The sequence below is a fragment of the Myotis lucifugus genome, unplaced genomic scaffold (genome assembly GCF_000147115.1).
Source record: "Myotis lucifugus unplaced genomic scaffold, Myoluc2.0 scaffold_32, whole genome shotgun sequence".
NCBI lineage: Eukaryota > Metazoa > Chordata > Mammalia > Chiroptera > Vespertilionidae > Myotis > Myotis lucifugus.
This window is the reverse complement of record NW_005871080.1, coordinates 778,801-800,599: the sequence shown is the minus strand read 5'-3', so window position 1 is coordinate 800,599 and position 21,799 is coordinate 778,801. Positions and strand designations below refer to the sequence as shown.

At 41.2% G+C, this 21,799-nt stretch overlaps 1 protein-coding gene across 2 annotated transcripts in view; it reads left to right on the top strand.

Moving 5' to 3' along the window:
• MBD5 (methyl-CpG binding domain protein 5) overlaps nt 1–21,799 on the top strand; it is a 151,738-nt gene that overhangs the window by 123,723 nt on the left and 6,216 nt on the right. For both annotated transcript variants that reach the window (XM_023752422.1, XM_023752421.1), the window contains exons 9-10: nt 1,603–2,811; nt 16,613–16,686. In XM_023752422.1, the coding sequence (XP_023608190.1) occupies nt 1,603–2,811; nt 16,613–16,686 (1,283 nt within the window). The remainder of the gene's footprint in view (nt 1–1,602; nt 2,812–16,612; nt 16,687–21,799) is intronic.

Sequence of the window (21,799 nt, the reverse complement as noted above, 5' to 3'; positions counted from 1 at the left end):
GAATTGAAGAGTGTAGATGAAAAACTTTCAAAAACTGAACGATAAAGAGCATACGAAAAACAGGGTAGTGCCCCAAGGCAGGCATAGGTTGACTGCAAACTTTTTAATATGGAAGCCATGCACATAGTTGTATGCTAAAGGAAAGAAACCAAAAAGAAGAGATGGTAGTTACCAGAGGGAAAGGGTGGCAGGGGAAGGAGGGTAGAAGAGGATAAAGGGGGGATAAATGACTTGGAGTGGTGAACACACAATACAATATACAGACGATGTATTTTAGAATTGTACGTGTGAAATATAAATAATTGTATTAACCAATAAATTTCATTTTTTAATGTGGAAGAGATGGAACATAAAGAGGAGAAGGGATAATAGGTAAGGCAAGATCCTTGAGGAGGGGGTAGGATCCAAAGCACAAATGGAGAACTTGCTCTCAGAGAGCAGAAGGTGCCCCTCTGACCCTGGGAAGCAGGACAGGATTTGGGACACAAAGTTGCACAGAAGTATGTGCCGCCAGAAGCCAGGGAGGAGCAGAGTATAAGAATTATGAGAATTCTTAACCTATGAACTCCATTTTCTGTGTTAAGTAAGGCCATCTACTAAGAATAATGCAAGAGACGGTACAGCAGCCAGCTTGTGGAAGTGGGTGAAGATCTGAACAGTGGTGAAGCATCACAGACTCAGCACCCTCACTGTAGATATAGATGAGGCTGGCAGTTGAATTGACCAGGACTGGGATTTTATCTGGGAGGTGTAAACCAGGGGAGAGTGGCAAGAGACTCAGTGATGTGCTGGTGCTCCCAGATTCTGGTTTAGTGGGGAAGGATAGGAAGACCGGAAAGGAATGATCAGGGGTGTGGGGGTGCCATCCCAAGTATCAAAGATCTGGAGCAGCAATTCTTAGATGGGGTTGGTGAAGTTAGAGTAACCTCAGAGACTTTTTTCAAACTGCACCCATCCTTCCTGTCCTGAGCATTAATAGTCTTCTCTGGTGGCATTCCCTCCCTTCACCTCTTCTCAACTCAGAAATACTTCTTTAGGGAGCCATTGTCACTGGTGTCCCTCAGCTGATGCCTGGTAAGGTTGAAAATTAGACTTTAAAATTTTAGTGTTATATTAAAAATACCTTGTTGTTAAGAAAGGAGTATGTGTTTTTTTGTTTTATCTTATATCGTATTTCACTTAGTTCAGTAGAAATCATTTTCAAAATCTGGTTCCCTTTGTAATTTGAGCAGTGTTGGTGACTGGCTTGCTTCTCTCTTTGAATCCCAAGTTGCAAAACCTGTAATGATACTAAATACTTGAAGTCATCACCTGAAAACATATTTTGTCCAACAGCCTCAACTTTATTTTTTTCTAAAGGATGTTTAGTAATAATGATTAAAAATAAATCTGTTGAATGATTTTAACCAAAGAAACAGTACCCAAATATAATCAAGACATAAGCTTTTCTATGCAGAGTAACTTTTTATTTCATTTTTGAGTCATTTTCTTCCCCATTATGTTTGTTTGTCTTCTGGTAGATCTGAAAATTATGTCTTTCTCTTTGAGGTCTTTAAATTTATTTTTTTCTCTCTCTCACTGCTTCCTGTCTATTTCTTTAAGGTGAGAATGCAGGAAGATGCAGCTCTCCTAAACAAAAGAACAAGCACTCAGCCGGGGCTCACTGCACTTCCTGAGAATCCGAACACTACACTTCCACCTTTCCAAGATACAGCTTGTGAGTTGCAACCGAGGATTGACCCATCTCTTGGCCAGCAGGTGAAGGACGGCCTCATTGTGGGTGGCCAAGGTGATGCTTCCGTAGATGCCATTTACAAGGCAGTTGTCGATGCTGCCAGCAAAGGAATGCAGGTTGTCATCACCACAGCAGTCAACAGTACAACTCAGATCAGCCCCATTCCAGCTCTGAGTGCCATGAGTGCCTTCACTGCCTCGATTGGTGACCCGTTAAGTCTCCCCAGTGCTGTCAGTGCAGTCATTCATGGACGGAACATGGGCAATGTCGATCACGATGGTAGGCTGAGGAATGCAAGAGGGCCCCGGCTGCCCAGGAATCCGGACCATGGGAAAAACTCACACGAGGGAGATGGGTTTGAATATTTCAAGTCAGCGAGTTGCCACACATCTAAAAAACAGTGGGATGGGGAGCAGAGCCCTGGAGGGGAGCGAAACAGGTGGAAGTGTGAGGAATTTTTAGATCATCCAGGCCATATTCACAGTAGTCCTTGTCACGAAAGGCCCAACAATGTCTCTACACTGCCATTTCTGCCTGGGGAACAGCACCCAATACTGTTACCACCAAGAAACTGTCAAGGGGATAAAATTCTGGAGGAAAATTTCAGGTATAATAACTACAAAAGAACTATGATGAGTTTCAAGGAGAGACTAGAGAACACTGTGGAAAGATGTGCACACATCAATGGGAACAGACCTCGACAGAGTCGTGGCTTTGGAGAGCTGCTGAGCACCACAAAGCAAGACCTGGTCCTAGGGGAGCAGTCTCCAAGCTCCTCAAATAGTTTGGAAAGTTCTCTGGTCAAAGACTACATCCATTACAATGGAGACTTTAATGCCAAAAGCATTAATGGGTGTGTGCCTAGCCCTTCAGACGCTAAAAGCATTAGTAGTGAAGATGACCTACGGAATCCAGACTCCCCCTCTTCAAACGAGTTGATACATTATAGGCCAAGGACGTTCAATGTTGGCGACTTGGTCTGGGGCCAAATCAAAGGACTGACTTCCTGGCCTGGAAAATTAGTAAGAGAAGACGACGTTCACAATTTATGTCAACAAAGCCCTGAGGAAGGGAAGGTATACCAATCTTTATCCATTGTCAAATACTAACCTTTATTCAGATATCAATTATTATTTGTTGTTATCATCACTTTGGATTCTTTGGATTTGAAATTAGGATTCTTCATGACTCATTAAGGTTTCACAAACTTCTGGAGCATAAAGTGAAGAGGGGAAGGTTAGAGGCACCAAAATGTCCTATGGCCAAGGGGTGAGTTGTGAAGCATCTGTAGATTCCACCAAGGCTCAGAGTGGTTCCAACCCAGGAACCAGATGGCCAGAATTTAACTCTGCCTTTCTTGCCTACATCTGTCTAATTCTTCATCCCATATGCAGAGGATGAAGGCAAGTGGCAGTGAGTGGGGAAAAGTCTGGTAGCCACTGGAGCCCAGGAGTGTGGCAGAGGGAAGAGTCCTGCCAGGCAACAGGAAGTGCCAGGGGGCAGCATCCCCTCCGTGTGCTTACATGTGACCCTTGGAGCCTGGGAGAGGGTAAAATCAGGGTGGATTGCAGCCATTTCTGGAAGCAGCAGGTAATATCTGAAGTCAGAATGGTGTCTCCTTTCAGGAAAAGTCCTGGGCCTCTATAGCATGTGGAAATGTTTAGCCCCGTAGTCTGGTTCTACTTAACACAATCTGATCATATAAATTAAAGGAAAAGTTCTCCGTGAAACTACCATTCAATTTAGAAGAAATTAGTAGGGGTCTTCTGGGCTTCCCCCACCCCTGCCCCACAGTTGGTGGAAGTGACTCAGTAGGTAAGAAATATGCAGAATGTATAAAGTAGATAGAAAAGTCTATATCTGACCAGGGGGAGATAATAATGTATGTTTCTCACCTATAGTGAAGAAACATAATTTTTCATCTCCTTGGGAAATAAAAATTACTCTTCCAGGTATAAGTATTATTCTGCTAAAGAGCATATTGTATAAAGCTTTGTCAACTCTGCGCAAACCTCCACTGGCACTTAGGTTTAATGGCAGGAAACCAAAGGCATTTTTGCTCGCACAATAAAAGGATTGTCTTTCTGCAAATGACCGGGCGGTCCTTAAACCCGTTGCTTATAATGCCTAATATATACTTGTCAGGATCACTGTGGCCATGACGTTTCTATGTTTGATAAGAAAATGAATTCCATACTCCTAGTCACAAAACATTTTACTCTCTAATCTCTCCGAGACCAGACAAACAATCTTTAGGTTGATAAACCTAAATATTTTTGACGGTTTATTCCAAAATAATTAGAAACAGCAAAATTGGGCTTTTTGGATATAAATGGAACTGCTGCAAATACAAGATGTAGACATTGAGCTGTTTTATAGTGTCTGTGCACATGAAACCAAGTCTTTTTTAATGTGCTATTTTACAAAAGCTTAACTAAAGGAAAGAGTATGGCCTCCCTTTCCTGGAAACCTTCTTCCTGTCCTGAATGCCTTGTCTAAATATCTTCCGTGTCCCCTGGAGAATAAAGGCATGTGCTTTTAACACATTTCCCATTCAGCAATGCTCCTAATCTTCCGATTAGTCTGCGTCAGCAAACTCCTAAGATTGAGTTCCTCACTGATATTCAGGGAGATAGACTAAAAAAATAAAAAGTCGTTATCTAAGAGTCCAAGAAACATTTATTTTCCTTCATTTAAGTAAGCAACTGGTTTTCATTCACTATAAAATAATGTTTCAAAAATCCAGATTCTTCATTCTTATTGTAAGCAATAGGAAAATTCTTAATAGGGAGAATAAAATTGTTTCTGTAAATGCAAATATCCCCCCACCCACGGGCTGACATTGTAACTTCGCATTCTCAAAATGTTGATTTCAAGATACACTACAAATATTTTTAGTAATTCAGAAAAATAATTTAAAGTAGACATTTAGAGGTAAAAAAACGAAAATGTATGTAATGAAATATTAATAGCACATGAAATATTTAGCTATCATTAAAAAGCAAGGTATCACAGCCTTAAATGCTCTAGGGCACTTAACATTTTTAAAAACCTCGAGTCTTTTCAGGGCCTAGGTCACTTTTTCACATAAAAAAAAAACAAAGTACTACTTCACAAAGAATCTTTTTTTCTCCTATAGTTCACAAAACAAAGGAAGGGCTTCCTCATACCTTATTTAATGATGCCCAGCTAGCCAAACAGTGTTCCCAATTTCTAACACCAGAAAAGGCAAAATTTCAAACCCAGGTCTGTCTGACTTCAAGCCCAATGACCTTGGCCTGCTGCCTTCGAGACCCTGGTGCATCCAGAAAAGATTAAACTATGTTTAATATCTGTGTGAGACAAAGCACAATCTATTCTAAAAGATTCCCATTAAAACAAATTTTAAATTTGTACTCTTATTCAAGTGAACAAAGTATGAATGTTAGTTACATAGAGCCCCTTAGTCCTCAGTGGATAAAGTCTTGTACTTCTGCTTTTAAAAAGGGAAGCGGTGCATTAGGGCTTCCTCCATATACTGTGGCAATGCCTGACATTTTAATAATGTTGACAAAGACAGAGGCTGACTCCATAGACAATTGGTTTATTATAGTAAGATCTTATTAATTCGACCTCACTAACACAGAAGGGACCTTCTTTCCTGGTGTTTATCTTTGTAGTATCTCAGAGAAAAGGGTTTGCTAGAGAACTTTCTTACACATTATCCTTTTAAACCTTTTTAGCCTCTCAGGTTTTCATACTATTTCCATGTCTACCAAAGTAAATTCATCCAAGACCCTGTCAGATCCCAGCAGATGAAATCTATGTTAATTCAAATTTTAGAATGGATTTATTATCTTATCTCCCCACCACCCCCACATCCCACAAACCTACCATTTATTTATTTTCTGTTGCAGTCTTTGTCCTGAGCAGGACACTTCTGATTCTTTTTGGAAGTAGGCAAAATAGAAACAATAAATAATTGATTGACAGGACTGCAGGTTACTAGTTCAGAGCAAACCAGGCACCTCTGGTGTTTGCTGGTTGTATGAGTGGTCTCTGCACTGAGAGGTCGGTGCTGATCGGAGCACTGATGTCTTCGGGGGCCTGAGATCTCCAGCGCCATGTTGTCCATAAGTTGATGCTTTAGCCAGCTATTTGTCACGATAGTAAGTGATCTTTTCAGTTTATTATTTTAGCAAGGCACTTTCAGTCTTTGGTGGAGTATGACATGTAGCAGAATTACAAATAAGCCATTAGAAATGTTCTGCAGTTTCTGAGATTACTTGCTAAGAGGTATGATTTCTAAACATCAACAGTGTATGAATACGGTCTACAGAGAACTAGAGAAAAAACAAGGTGAGGCACAGAAGGCATGGGCTTTGGGCATTTTGACGTGAGCTTCATCCCAGCTCTGCCAGTTACCAGGATGGTCCTGGGTAGGTATGTTAACCTCCCAGAGCTGCAGTCTTCGCACCTCTCGAGTGGGAATATTAATTCCTATTCAGGATGATGTTTTAAAAGTTAAAACACAAAAGAGGCTCAGCAAAAATGAACCTCCTCATCCATATTCTCTATGCACGACAACCTGATTAATTTGGTTCCCACCATTATAGAATTGTGGCCATTGGATCTTTGTTGGTGTTCATTTGGCCAGGGGTCCTCAAACTACGGCCCACGGGCCACATGCAAATACAAATATTGTATTTGTTCCCATTTTGTTTTTTTACTTCAAAATAAGATATGTGCAGTGTGCATAGGAATTTGTTCATAGTTGTTGTTTTTTTTAACTATAGTCCGGCCCTCCAACGGTCTGAGGGACAGTGAACTGGCCCCCTGTTTAAAAAGTTTGAGGACCCCTGATCTAGGCATTATCCATGAATACAGGGTTTACTATCCATGAATACAGGATGAGGATAAAAGGATTATAAGGAATGTAGTTAATGAGTGAAATAGTTTATAACTTTTTAATAAACCTCAGCACATCAGACATATTGGCATATCTGATTATAAATTAATATTAGCTGCTCATTTCAAGCAGGAGTTGACTTGGAAGCATTTCAAAGCTCTCTGTTTGTTGAGTGAACTTGAAAGTCCCCTTCTCAGATTTTCTAAAAAAACATCAACTCAGACTATCTTCCTCTACCTTCCTTCACACCCTTCCCCCAACTCAACAACATGACGTAGTAGAGATTTTTAACGGTCTGCGAAAGGTTGGACTGGATCGCCCCTTGAGTACTGCACCATAGTTCTAGCTATGGGGCAGCGCTGCAGGGTCTTCAGTGCCTTATGGTGCCATTCAGGAAGTGGTATCGCCTTTTTAATGCTTTTTTCCCTTTAATTAGCAGTTTGTAATGAAGCATGGTCTGGAAGATACAGTTTTTTTTAAAGAAATGCAAGTTTCTATAAACTCTGAACCTGTCATAGTTTGAGGTTCAGTAGCCAAGAGTAAGACTTCATTGCAGTGCTCAAGTACAAGGTCATGGCCAGCGAGGCACTGCCAGTTCTTGGCATTGGATCAGAGAATTCTTGGAAAGGAAAAGGGCTTCCATTGGGGCCGCACCTACACTCTACAATGTGCAAACAGGGTAAGCCTATACAACAGGTATCTTTATGTGCTCATTTCAGCACATTATTTAAACATAGGAAAAAAATGCCCTTGTTTTCTAAAACAAATTTTGGCATTCTCATCTTTGATCTTACAGTAGCTTGAAAGGGATGATTCTCTTTTTCTTTTTTAATGATTGAAAAATAAAATTCTTTTTTTTTTCTAAGTAGATCATTTTTACTCTTTGAACATTGCCCCGTTGGTCTTCACATTTCATTGCTCTGGCATTCAATATGTATTTTGCCTCGAGCCCAATTTAGGAAAGGATTTCTTTCTAGATTGGCACCAACATGTTTCTTTCCAATGAAACATTTGTTGTTGTTTGACAAGTAGGGACATCTCTTGATTACCCAGGAAAGTTCTCCATTTCGGGGCAGCGCCACCTGGGTAAATGAAGACAGGTCTGTAAACGCAGTGGGCGGGGTGCCCCTTCTCCAGACTCACACTTGGATTTTTTTCCACACAGTTGTATTTGGCAAGTAGAGATAAGAAGAGTTCTTTATATAGTCGTTCAAAGCAGACAAAACACATCATTATTAAACTCATAGGAAAATTGATTTGGGACAGCACACTTTTGCATGTCCATACAGCATCACATGCACACATTTGACAGTGTGGAGCAAAACCAGAGACGGCCTGCATCATATTCGGGGGATGTAGAACTTAAGGAATTGAGCCTGGGGACTGGTTTTGGGAGGTGTGCCGTCCTGTGATGTTTACACATGTTATTTTCAAGACCATCTTCCTGTGCTCGATGATCAGTGTGAGCTGTTTGCATTGTTTGGTGCTATCATCCTCTGTTGAAGTTGTCCTTTGTATATCCCCTTTACTTAAGTAGTTTCTTAGCCTCTGCTGGAAAGGAATCCTTTCCTCGGTACAGAATCCATATCGATAATATTTGGGCTACATTTTGGCTGGCAGGGCGGCAGGGGCAATCAGTGCTCTGTAGCAACAGGATCGTCTTGAAAAGGAAGCAAAATCGTTTTTGAAAAGTAGTAACTACGATAAGATCCAGGCTAAGAAAGTCAGTGCCCAATCAAAACTTGAGAGATGATACAAATGAAGAACTAGATGAGACCAGAAATGGGAATGTTAGGAAAAAAGACTAAACTGAGTCAAACGCTTAGATGAGACTGTAAGCTTTACGCTGGTGAATTGTGGGATATTGTGAACTTCTTCTTTTGGGCAGCATCCAAGAGGGGAAAGAGGCCTATCTCCGTGCACAGATACTGAGGCTCAGCCCAGAGTTCTCGAGCTGGCAGTGCAGTTTTCACGTAGATGGTAGCAAATGCAATCTCAGGTCTCAGGCAAATACGTGCTTCTGTCACCTGAGCTTTTCAACAGTGTTTCTTCGGATTTACCAATTTATCCAATTCATGTGTGGCCATCCTGGGTGAGGGGCTGATTCATGTGTTTATGTGTTGTTGGTCAATCTGAAATTTGTTGTCTCATTTTAGATTTACTCTAGTCCTGCAGTGTAGTTCTCTAGTTCTCAAAGATACCGCTCTCCAGAGTGAGGAGGAAAGAAAGCGCGCGCGCACACACACACACACACACACACACACACACACCCCTCAGATAGTGTCACTGACTAACATAGTAATAATGTGGATTTGATGAGTTCATTGGAAAAAACTGGATTCACTTTAGTGATATTTCCGTGAGTTCTATTGGAAAATTAAGTTCATCCTTTCTGTCACAGGTGAGTTAACATTTTATCCCAAATTACTTATTTACCATTAATTCCCATTCTTTCAAAAATGTTGAGATATTGCACTTAAATTAGTGAGACTTCTTCAGCTTGAAGATTTTGAAAAAATATTTACTATTTAATATTTGATAACTAGAGTCCTAGTGCACGAATTTGTGCACGGGTAGGGTCCCTTGGCCTGGCCAATGATCAGGGCCAATCAGGGCTGTCTCACCCAGTCCTGATCAGGAACAGGGGGAGGGCCTACCAGAAGTTGGCTGTGGGAGCGCACTGACCACCAGGGGGCAGCTCCTGCATTGAGTGTCTGCCCCCTGGTGGTCAGTGCACATCATAGCGACCGATCATTTGGTCAGCTGGTAGTAGCAGTCACTGGGGCTTTTATATAGAGAGATAATGAGCCTAGAAACTGCCTCATATTTACTTAATTCTTCAGAGCTGTGTCTCCCAGACTTCAGCTAATGTGGTATGTTACCTGTACTATTAGTTAACACCTAGAGTGCTGGGGAGCGTGATCGCACTCCTCCTGTCTTTTGCCAAAAGTGCCGGGAGCGCTATCAAAGCTTCGAAATGGCGTCCAGTTCTAAGTCTGCTTTTATTAGTGATGATGATATTGCTAAATATGTCAATGTAGTAAAGGTTTCCTTAAATTTTTGAATATGTAGCTTCATTTACTTGCAATTCATAATTTTTTTCCTAAACTGCTGTAAAATCAGCAAAAATGCCTTGGCAATTTTAGCATACAGTGGGGCCTTGACTTACGAGTTTAATTCGTTCTGTGATGGAGCTCGTAACTCAAATTACTGGTATGTCAAATCATAAAGTGAACGAGTGAGACACGTGATGCTGGGCAGATGTTGTGGCGTTCACTGTGACGTTCACTGCGCCAACTAGCGGTGGGGTATCTGAAGCTGGCTCGTAACCCGAGTTTTAGCTCGCAACTCAAAGCAAAAAATTGGCCGAGAGACGGCTCGTATCTCAAAAAACTCGTTAGTCGGGACACTCGTAAGTCAAGGCCCCACTGTAGTTCCTAGGATATTGGTTGGCACTCAAAGGGTTAATTAAAATTTTTCTTTAGATTCATTTACTCATTTATTCATTCAACAAATATTTTTTACCACATACTATGTACTAGGCACTATTCAAGCCACTTTTAAATAGCTTCTTCACTTCTATGTTATAATATAGTAGAGGCCCAGTGCACAAAAGTTTGTGCACTTGGCGGGGGGGGGGGGGTCTCTCAGCCCAGCCTGTGCCCTCTCGCGCAGTCTGGGACCCCTCGGGGGATGACCACCTGCTGGCTTAGGCCCGCTCCCAGGGGATTGTACCTAAGCTGGCAGTCAGACATCCCTCTGGAAGCCCGGCAGCCCTCGGGGGATGTCCACTTGCCAGCGGGGAGCAGGCCTAAGCTGCAGTCGGACATCCTTAGTGCTGCTGAGGAGGCAGGAGAGGCTCCCACCACCACCACTGTACTGGCAGCCATCAGCCTGGCTTGTGGCTGAGCAGAGCTCCCCCTGTGGGAGCACACTGACCACCAGGGGGCAGCTCCTGCATTGAGCGCCTGCCCCCTGGTGGTCAGTGTGTGTCATAGTGACCAGTCATTCCCAGTTGTTCTGCTGTTAGGGTCAATTTGCATATTACCCTTTTATTATATAGGATAGAGGCCTGGTGCATGGGTGGGGGCCGGCTGGTTTGCCCTAAAGGGTTTCCCGGATCAGGGTGGGGGTCCCGCTGGGGTGCCTAGCCAGCCTAGGTGAGGGGCTGAGGGCCGTTTTCAGGCTGGCCACACCCCCTTCAGGGAGGGGGGTCCTGCTGGGGTGCCTGGTCAGCCTGGGTGAGGGGCTGAGTCTGTTTGCAGGTTGGCCAAGCCCCCCAGCAGGGACCCTCACCCCATGATGGTGTGGCCATCCTGGGTGAGGGGCTGATGGCTGTTTGCAGGCTGGCCAGGGCTCCCAGCCACTCAAGCTCCTAGTGGAGGCTGGCTGGAAGCAGGTATCTGGGATTTTTTTTATCTTCTATAATTGAAACTTTGTTGCCTTGAGCGGAGGACACAGCCGGCCAAGGCAGGCAGGAAGCTTGGCTTCCTCCATCGCCAGGGCAACCAAGCCTCCTGCTTGCTCCAGCTCCGTGGCTGCCAGCTGCCATCTTGGTTGGGTTAATTTGCATATAGTTGCTCTGATTGGCTGGTGGGCATGGCTTGGGGCGTAGGGGCGGTGAAGTCAATTTGCATGTTTCTCTTTAATTAGATTAGATGTGAGAATCATAAGTAGAATGGTTTTTGTATTTTTCTAATACAAATTTATACAAGTACATAACTATTAAAAATGTTTAAGGTCTGTCCATGTTCCACCTAAAATAATTTCACACACCACCAGTAGCACTTTGGGAAAAACCACTTTGGTGTTGATAGAGCATCTTCCTGTTCACTGTCTTTTTAGATTCTCTCAATGACTCATAAAAATGTGTACAAATATCCCCATTTTACAGATGAACCTCAGAGAAGCGGCATTCCCAAGTAGTATTCGGCATGATACCATTCCCCCAACAGTAGCTGCTGATATTGTAGAGAGGGGATGGGGAAGTGAAGAAGGAAGGGGGAACTCGAGGTCAGCTGTCTGTCTCGGTTATGAAATCTGTGATGTTGCTTGTGCTCTGTCCTTTGACCTCTGTATGACAGCTTTGCATCAGCTAAGTAGCCACAAATTCATCACCAAGAGATTTAATCCTGTTATCAGGATTAAAACCTGCAGGGAATGTTAACACCTTCTCTAATTAATTGGCTCTATCCAAAAGTGATCTGGGATTTTTTTTCAAATATATTTTTATTGATTTCAGAAAGGATGGGAGAGGGAGAGAGAGATAGAAACATCAATGATGAGAGAGAATCATTGATCAGCTGCTTCCTGCATGCCCCCTATTGGGAATTGAACCCTGGACCCTTCAGTCTGCAAGCCAGTGCTCTAGCTACTGAGCCAAACCAGCTAGGGCTGATCTGGGATTTTTGTTCCAGGTTCTTCTCATATAGTCTATACCTCAATTTGAGGCTGTGGGGTGCTTAAACAATAGAAACTTATTTTCTGACAGTTCTGAAGACTGGAAATCTGAGATGAAGATGTCAGCAGTGTTGACTCTTTCTGAGGCCTCACCTCTCAGCTTGGCTTGCAGGTGGCAGTTCTCTCTGTCTTACATGGTTTTCCCTGTTTCTACTGCAACTCACTTTCAGAGGGACAGCTTGCTATCTAGGAGGTTTTTATCTTCCCTTGTCACAGACTTTAAGTTTCTCCTGAGATACATACCTGCTACTGTGCTGACCCCAAATCAAACTTAGTTAAATTACCAAGTGTTGATATGTGCCTTGTGAACAAAAGAAGCAACCAGAGATTTAGACTGTTCAAAACACTCTCAAACTTTCACTGTATAATAATGTCTGGCTTTATGCATATGTTTCGGCTTGGCCTGCCAGTATCAGGCCGAAACCAGCAGTCCGACATCCCTAAGGGATCCCGAGCAGCTCTAGGACTATTTGCCCCAAAGAATTGCTATATCTAAAGAATATGAATGAGTGAAAGAAGGGATTTAGGAGTAAAAAAAATGAACATATGTGTGCATTTATATATGAGGCAATATGGGAATTTTAAATCCATATAAATTCTAGGTGTCTTTTTCTAGTTCTTAAATGATATATGTATAAATGTCATGCTGGCCTTTACTATAGCATCGTCATACTAGAATGAGAATATGTGGGCAGTAATGATGCATTATAAAGTCCTCCCCCAATTTGATACCAAGATAGGATTGAAATAATTTTGGAACCCCTGGCATGTAAATGTACAGGGAATATATATATATATATATTATGCTAAGTGTCTGACCATTCGACTGGTAGCTATGACACACACTGACCACCAGGGGGGCAGATCCTCAATGCATAGGCATGGAAACATGGAACAGACTGATGAATCTCAGAGGGAAGGAGGGAGGAGGGAGGGCGGGAAGAGATTAACCAAAGATCTTATATGCATACTAGAGGCCTGGTGCACAGATTCGTGCACCAGTGAGGTCTCTTGGCTTGGCCTGTGCCCTCTTGCAATTCAGGACCCCTCAGGGGATGTCAGACTGCTGGTTTCAGCCTGATCCCCGCAGGCTAGGCCGAGGGACCCCACCCGTGCACAAATTTGTACACTGGGCCAGTTTCAGCCAGATCCCCGCAGGCCAGGCCAAGGGACCCCACTGATGCATGAATCCATGCACCAGGCCTCTAGTAAGATTATAATTATAAATTAGAGTATTGTGTATGTTGTTTCTTGCTCCTTCAGTGTCACTTTTATAAAATATGTTTAATCTTTTTAATATATATTAAATCTATATATGTATTTGATTTTCCAGTATTTTTTTCATTTACAAGTTAGCCAGGTAATTTGTGAGGAAATGTTTATTAAATCATTAAATATGATTTCTATTTGACTAGAAATTAAATTCATTTTGTTCATCTCTGATACCATTTGGGTGGGTGATATCTTTAAAGAGCTTCTTGAATATTGTGAAGATTTATTAATATTTCCCCAGAAACAACACGTACTCTTCATCTATAATAATAAAAGTGTAATATGCTAATTAGACCGGACATCCTTCCAGACGTCCTTCTGGACGCCGGGGCTACGAGGGAAGCCTGGGTCCCAGATGCCTGCCAGTGGCCAGAGAGAAGCCCAGGCCCTGGGTGCCAGAGGGAAGCCGGTGCCGGCAGCCAGAAGTAGGAAGGCCTACTCTTGCATGAATTCCATGCATCGGGCCTCAAGTATATTATATTTCACTGTACAGTAGAGTACTAAAATTCTATTAAATTTTCTTCAAACAAAATAAACTATATATTTACCTCTGGAGATGTATGATCATGTTATATCAGAACTACATAGACATGTGTGTTATAGTTAGTTTTAGAAAGCACCATCATTGCTTTCTCTGTCAAGTTCATTGACTCCTTTATAAATAATATAGTTTGTTGTGAGAGTACCTTTGGGCCTTACAGGCAAAATTAAATGAAGAAATCTTGTAGAGAATTAATTCAGAAAAATCACCAGAAAATTATCTAAGCATAGAAAAATTTTGAAAACAAATTTGGACTAGTGTCTAAATTTCTGTAAAATTTTCATTTGATTTAAAATAATTTTACTTAATTTTTTAGTATGTCTGTGTGTGTGTATGCATATTATATATAAAATATATATAAAAGCCTAAGTGACTGTTTGACCGGTAGCTATAATACGCACTGACCACCAGGGGGCAGACACTCAATGCACAGGCATGGAAACATGGAACAGACTGATGAATCTCAGAGGGAAGGGGGGAAGGGGGAGGGCGAGAAGAGATTAACCAAAGATCTTATAGGCATACTAGACGCCCTAGACTCCCGGTGCACAGATTTGTGCACTAGTGGGGTCCCTTGGCCTGGACTGCTGGGATCAGGCCGAAACCAGCAGTCTGACATCCCCCAAGGGGTCCTGGATTGTGAGAGGGCGCAGGCCAGGCCAAGGGACCCCCTGGTGCACGAATCCATGCACCGGGCCTCTAGTTATATATAAAATGACTGTATGTTTCAATGTCTATCGGAGTTGGTATGGTAGAGGGAAGCTGAGTGCTTTGGAGTCAGACATGAATTTCAGTGCTGGCCCTGTTACTTAAATTCCTGAGTCCCACCTGCAAAATAACAAAAATAATACTGGCTTTCAGTATTACCATATTCAATAATAAAGCAGTGCCTTTTACATAAAAATGCACAAGAATGTCTCTACTGCCCCTTATTCCTTATTTAATTAAAATTTTAAAAAATGGAAGACTTTAAAAAATTGTTTGGCCTAACTTAGCCTTGTTTTCTTTTTAATTAAGATGAATAGGGAAAGTTTGAACTGTGGTGTCTTGCTCTGTTTCACTGTGAACCTGCTCTGTTGCCTGCATCCATCCATCCCTCTGAGGTCTCTCTCTAGACCAGTTGTGTCTAATAGAAGTTTCTGTTACAGGAGAGCTTCCTTCCTGCTGCCAAGAAGGCCATTTAAATATGAGTGGAATTAGCTACAAATTACACAAATGTAATGTGTGAAATCTCTTTCATATGCTCTTTGTGTGAGTGAATACACCATGGTACCTCATGTCTAACATGAAATGTGCAAATGTATCCAGGCACCTTTTTTCTTTTTTCTTTTTTTAAACAGCACATGGATGTATTCACTTTAAAGTTTTCTAATCATCCCGATAAGACGTTTTCTTCATGGCTCCTGTGAAGTGTCATCTCTCGTTCTGGCAATGATAGATTGTTTATCCCCAATGAACTTGTGTATATAAAATATTTAAATCCTTTAGGACAAAATATGAAAATCACCATTTGACTTCTCTCACTGAATACTTAGAAATGCTTGTTTTCAGACTTGATAGTGAAAACACTGTGTTGATCATTATTTTGTGCTAAATTTGAAGTGGTCAAAGAAATAGTCACTTATAAATAATATTCAGGAGTCAGGGAGATTTAAAGACAAAAGTTAATAATAATAATTCCCTTGCTTATTAGTGTTTACTTTCTTACTCATGAGGCATTTTGTCAACCTCTGAATGTTTACATAAAGGTAGTGTAGGGGTGGGGGAACTGGGTTAAGGGATGGGCAGGGGATTTGCCTTGAAGTTGTGTTTATACAAGCAACACTGTTCTTACTTAGTTTGTCCTTTTATTGTTAAAGATCAATAAAAATAGCCATGTTTTTCTAAAGGTGTTTTTATTCACAAGTTACATACAAATTTTCATACTTATTGTTTTTCTTAGGGGAGATGGTTTCAAAAACTGAGATAGAGATTATTGGGGTGAGTGGCAGAGGCACCTCCCCACCCCCCACGATCCCCCAGCTACCATCTGGTGGCCACACTGTAATGAGGTGGAGGCTTCGCAGAGGGTGGTGGTGCTAGAGCAGGAGAGGGGAGAGGACCACCCATGGGTGTGGCAACACCCTCTTCCCACATCAGTAAGGACTGTGAGGGCTTCCCCAGCATGCTAGGTGACACTAGCTGCTCATGCTTGGCTAACTGTTCAACGTGACTTGTCACATTGTGGTTCTCACAGCAATTCTAGCAGGAAGGTAGATATATGGTCCTCATTTTAAAGAGGAGGAAACTGAGGCTCAGAAAATTTAAGTGTTTTCCTGATGCTGGGAGGTCGGATGCAAACTCCACTCACCACTGCTCTTGTCCTCCCTGATGGGACACAGATTTGCAGTTTCTGAACAGCAGGCAATGAAGAAAGCAAAACAGGATCTCTGATTTATATCATTTTGCCAATCGAAGGTTATTAAAATTCCAAGTTTTGTTCTTAAAACACTGTTTTAAAAATGTTAACAACTTAAAAGCCCAACGGTCTTTCATTTCCACTGCTGTTTGCAGCCTGGAGCCTGGGCCAGGCTCTACGTGGAGAGGACAGGACACTGGGCAGGGCAGGGCAATGAGGCCTCCCCAGTGCAGAGCCTGCTGTGCAGCAGGAGAGAGAAAACAGTGGTAACAATCGCAGGTCTGGGTAATGTGATCTGGTCTTCATACCTTCACTCAGGTGGAGCCCGAGAAGCTGAAGACACTAACAGAAGGTTTAGAAGCCTACAGCCGAGCCCGGAAAAGAAACAGAAAGTAAGCTCTATTATTTTTCTTCCCATTTTTTAAGTAATAAACTTTGGGTTTATTTCTTTATTTTTTATTGATTTCAGAGAGAAAGGGAGAGGAGGGAGAGAGAGATCCCACACTGGGGATCAAGCCTGCAACCCGGGCATGTGCTCCGACTGGGAATCAAACCATGACCTCCCTCCCGGTTCATAGGTTGACGCTCAACCACTGAGCAACACCGTCCGGGCCCATTTAGTATTTTAAGGATATAATTTACTGGTTTTCCTTCAAACGACAATGAAATCTCACTGATTAAGAACAGGTTGATAGTTATCACCAAAGAGGCCCATTATAGACAAACCAAATTAGCTGTTTCAGAAAATATTTTCTTAGCAATTTATACCAGGGGAGGGGATGGAGGGTTTGGTGTGTATTGGCTCTTTCCTAACTCCCTCCATCTCCATCCCTCTGATTCAGTGGACAAGGGAATATGATTAATAGTCTCAACATGTAGCAATTAAATGGTCTATGAAAGTAGAGCAAAAATTCTACCATTTACAGTTTGGCAAATTAGTCAAAGTGATGGTAAAGAATTATTTTTTCTCTTGGGGCAGATGCAGTAAGTTATCTTTGAAATTGTAACAAAAAGATGAACTTTGGGACATTATTATTCAAGTTTTTCCAGATCTTCATATTCTGAGTAAATGTGTAATGTTCAAGCAAATAATGCTTGAAGCACAGTTTCCACTATAATACAATGTAGTTTCGTGTATCATAACTTATTTTTAAAAATTTATCTTTATTGTTGAAAGTATTACAGGTGTCCCCTTTTTATTTTATCTTGAGGTAAAATGTTGCTTCTGTGTGTGTACATGAAAAATTATTTTCAAATATATATAACTGACAGACCTGTTCAGATACTACAGTTTTCATATTACGTATCAGACATCCAAGAATTATGAAACCAGAATGCTTAGGCGTGCCCTTTGTGTAAATATCTATTCAAGGGCACTCTAGTTCTTTTAGTGGGGTCGTCAATAATTCTTGCCAGAGGTAAAATTTTAGAACTCCACAGATCTTGGGGAGACTCTTTATCTCACTGGAATGTCTCCTAACAGGGTGTCAACTGCAAGGGCCAGCTCCTATGCTGGACTCCTGTGTTGGCACTGGCTGGACGAGGGCCCAGGGAATGGGCAGATTCACTGCAGAGCTGATGAGGAACGCAGTGAGGCGGGTGCCCTCTGCTCTGAAAGAGACTCTTCCTGTGGAGGCTCGGTAGTAGGATAAGGCCTATCCAATTAATATAAGATCTGAATGAAAGGAGAGGATTGCAAATTACCTACATCCCAAATTCACAATGGGCTGTTTACTATAGAGTGTCAACTGTACTTGTTTATTTGATGTAAAAAGAAAATCTCTAAAATCTTTCTTCCAGTGAGGCATGCGGGTTAGTTGGATTATGAGCAGAATACCCAAAGCATAGTTGATAACTCCAAATTTTTAGATATTCTGCCTTGAAATAAGCTGTGTTTTCCCCACAAATTTGTTACTATGCAATTTCTGAAAGGTATTGAGTAACAAACAGTGTTTTAACAATTTTTTCTTCAAAACCAGTTTACTATTTGTAGTGAATTATCTGAAGTAACTCTGATGAAACCGTAAACTTCACGTGCAGGCTAAAGAGGTAAAGAAGAAATTATGAAGCACACATTAGTAAAAACAGATTTATTTATACCATTGTCTAAGTAGACTGACTTGCCTTGCAAATGCCCAGAAGAATAGTTTACACTTTGCGTGTGTGGTTTATGCAATCACAAGATGGGCCAGAATCACTGAGCCCATTTATAGATGAGGACACTCAGACCCAAATCGCTTAAATAATTAGTGGAAGGTCACATGAGTGATAAATGATATGTTGAATCCAGTCATTTATTTATTCCCCAATTAAGGAAACTAAATTACCAAAAAAAAAAAGTGCCAGGCACAGTACTACAGCTCTCTGATGAAGAAGACAGATCCAGAAACAAACAAAATGCTAAAATTGCAGGGATAGCAATGTGTGTAGTCTATTTTGAGATCATAGGGAAGCGGCATTAAACTCAGGGACAGGAAGACTTCCTGGAGCAGATGATCTCTACCTAGGTGTGAACCAGATGAAAGAAACAAGGACTGCAATGGGGTGGGCTGGGAGAGTGTTTAGATGAGATCAACAGTTGGAACTGGGACTATAAGGTGTCAGAAGCTGTAAGAGATGTAACCACAGGTGTAAGCAGGAACTAGACCGTAAGAGCCCAGTGCAGGCCCATGGGATCCTTGATCTTATTGGAAGTGCCTGAAGGGGACAGGATTTTTACTTTAGAAATGGCTGTATGGAGGATAAATTGTAGGGGAACAATTCTGGAGGCAGGAAGATGATTTAGGAGGCCACAGTAGAAGACAAGGGAGATGGGGACTCACACCAGGAAGAGCACAATGCAGATGGAGGAGGAGGAGGTGGCATAGAAATATCTGGGAGGTAAAATTAACAGAGCATCCTGGTGACTGAGTGGCCTGTGATGGAGAGTAAGCAATCAAGGACAACTGTCAAGATTTTGGTTTGGATGTCCTGGTGGGTGGCGGAAACCCTGACTGGAATGGAGAAGACAGGGAGAACTGTTGGGTGCTGTGTGGATGCCTGTGGGATACGTTGGACACTCAGGTCTGAAACGGGGGAGAAACTGTATTTGACATTGTAAAAATGGCTGTGATCACAGAGAGATACCTTGGCCGGATTGAACACGGGGACATTTGAACACTTACTGTAGATACTGAAGAAGATGGGCAGAAAGGAGGGGATCATCAGTGGTAGGAGAGTAGGGTGTTAGAAGCCAAAGACTAAAAGTTTGGGGATGATAGAATGCTCAACAGAGGTCCCGTAAGACAAAAATGGAGACATCTCCATGGACTGGGCAGTTTGGAGGCCAGTGGTCACCTTAGTGAAACCGGCTTCCACTGGAGTAGTGGCTATAAAAACAAAGTGGCCATGGGTTGCTACCATTAATGTGAGAAGTTCCTGAAAAACAATAGGAAAATTTTAAGGTTACAAAGATTTGACTGCTTTTGTAGACTGAGGGAAAAAGAACAGAGGAAGAGACTGCACGGGGAAGATGGTACTGAACAAGATTGTTATGAGGTTGGTTTTTGATCTGAGTTGAAATCCTGTTTCTTTCACTTCATTCCTCTGTGCCCTTGGGCATGTTGCTTAACCTCTCTGAGCCTAAATTCTTCATTTCTAAAAGAGGCATGGTAATACCTACTTTTTAGGGTTTTTGTAACATAGATAACATAGTTAGAGCCTTAACATAGTACTTGGTACATAATAAATATTTAGTGAATAGTTATTTTTATTATAAAGATACAGGTGAGAGAAACAAAAAGTATCTGATATTTATGCAGTTGAAATATTCTATCACCATATTAAATGTTTAAAACTTTATGTAGTCATTTTATTCCTCAATATCCTACAAACTGTACAATAAAATATCTTTAAACTTACATGCTTATTACAGCCTAACCGCAAAAGAAATATTAACATACTTATTGATGACACTACTCAGGGTCATTTTGTACTTAAAAAAGGAAATAGCTTTGTTCAAGAAAATTCCATAGCTCTAAGGATGTTATGGTTTTCATTTATGTGAAGATAAAAATATCTCTTATACGTACATATAAATTATTTGGTACCCTGATTTTTACAAAGCTGGAAAATGATAAAGTAATAAAACAAATCATACTTTTAGTTTAAAACCAAGAAATAATACTTAGTGTGTAAAATTTTCTTAAATCTTCATACTTTATGATAATGTTTTAGAGTCTAAGGTTCTTGACCTTCAAGTCTTCCCCAAATTTGTTCTGTTCTGCATGAAGTTGCCCAGATTTTAAACTGACAGTGTAGAGCAACATGCAATTTCTCATTTCCCTCTTATTTCTTGTACCATTCACAGATGTGTACCTGGCTTCTTTTTTTTTAATTAGTGAAGAAAAGGATAATGTGTGACAATATAGGCAATGGAGATGAGAAGTGGCAATTATCTCCATTAATAACTAGAAATGTGATTATATGAGCATCAATTGCTTAATCAAGTAGGTTTTAGAGTGTCCATTAGTAAAAATGTTTATTATTAAATGTCAGCGGGATATAGAAAATAGTGGAAGAGACACCACAGGGAGGCCCTCTGGACTGGAGGGCTGAATTTTGACTAATTGTTCATTTCAGGACCTCATGGAGTTTTTTCTTCCTCTTTTAAGCTCATTTCCCCCCTACCTGGCAAGTGAGTGTAAAAGTTGGTCTGGAGAGTTGACATTTGGGACAGTCATTCTTTGATTCTCATGATCTATCCAAGTAGTTTCATGCCCCGCATCTCTGTATCTATCCTCTCTTCCAAGAGTAGTCACTTCTTCCTCTATTAACTACTTAAGTTTGTTAAAGAAAAATAATATTATACTAATTTAGCTTAAATTAATACAAGGTACTTACAAACATTTTAAATACCTTGTTGAAGAATGAGATCGCAGACTCCTAAAATTCTATTTAACAAGTAATATTAAATTACTTATCTTCTTTAATGGTGATGTTATTGTAATTTTTAATTAAATTTATTGGGGCAACATTGGTTAATAGGATCCCATAGGTTTTAGATACAGAGTTCTATATACAAGATCTGTATATTGCACTGTGTGCCCACCACCCAAAGTCAAATCTTCTTTCATATATTAGGCCTCCTTCATCCCCCCTCCCCACCCCCTCCCCCTTCCCTCTGGCAACCACCAACCACACTGCTATCCATGAGTTTCAGTTTTATATCCCACATGAGTGAAATCATATGGTTCTTAGCTTTTTTCCGACCGGCTTATTTCATTAAGCATAATATTCTCAAGGTCTGTCCATGTTGATGGCTCTTATCAACAAGACAAGTAATAACAAGTGTTGGAGAGGTGGTGGAGAAAAGGGAACCCTCGTTCACTGCTGGTGGGAATGTAGATTAGTACAGCCACTGTAATTTTTAATAGTTACATAAAAATTTTATGACTCTGTTTATTACTTTTAAAACTAGGTATACTTAAATATTCATCTTCCTCATCGCAAAATTAAAATTGGTTT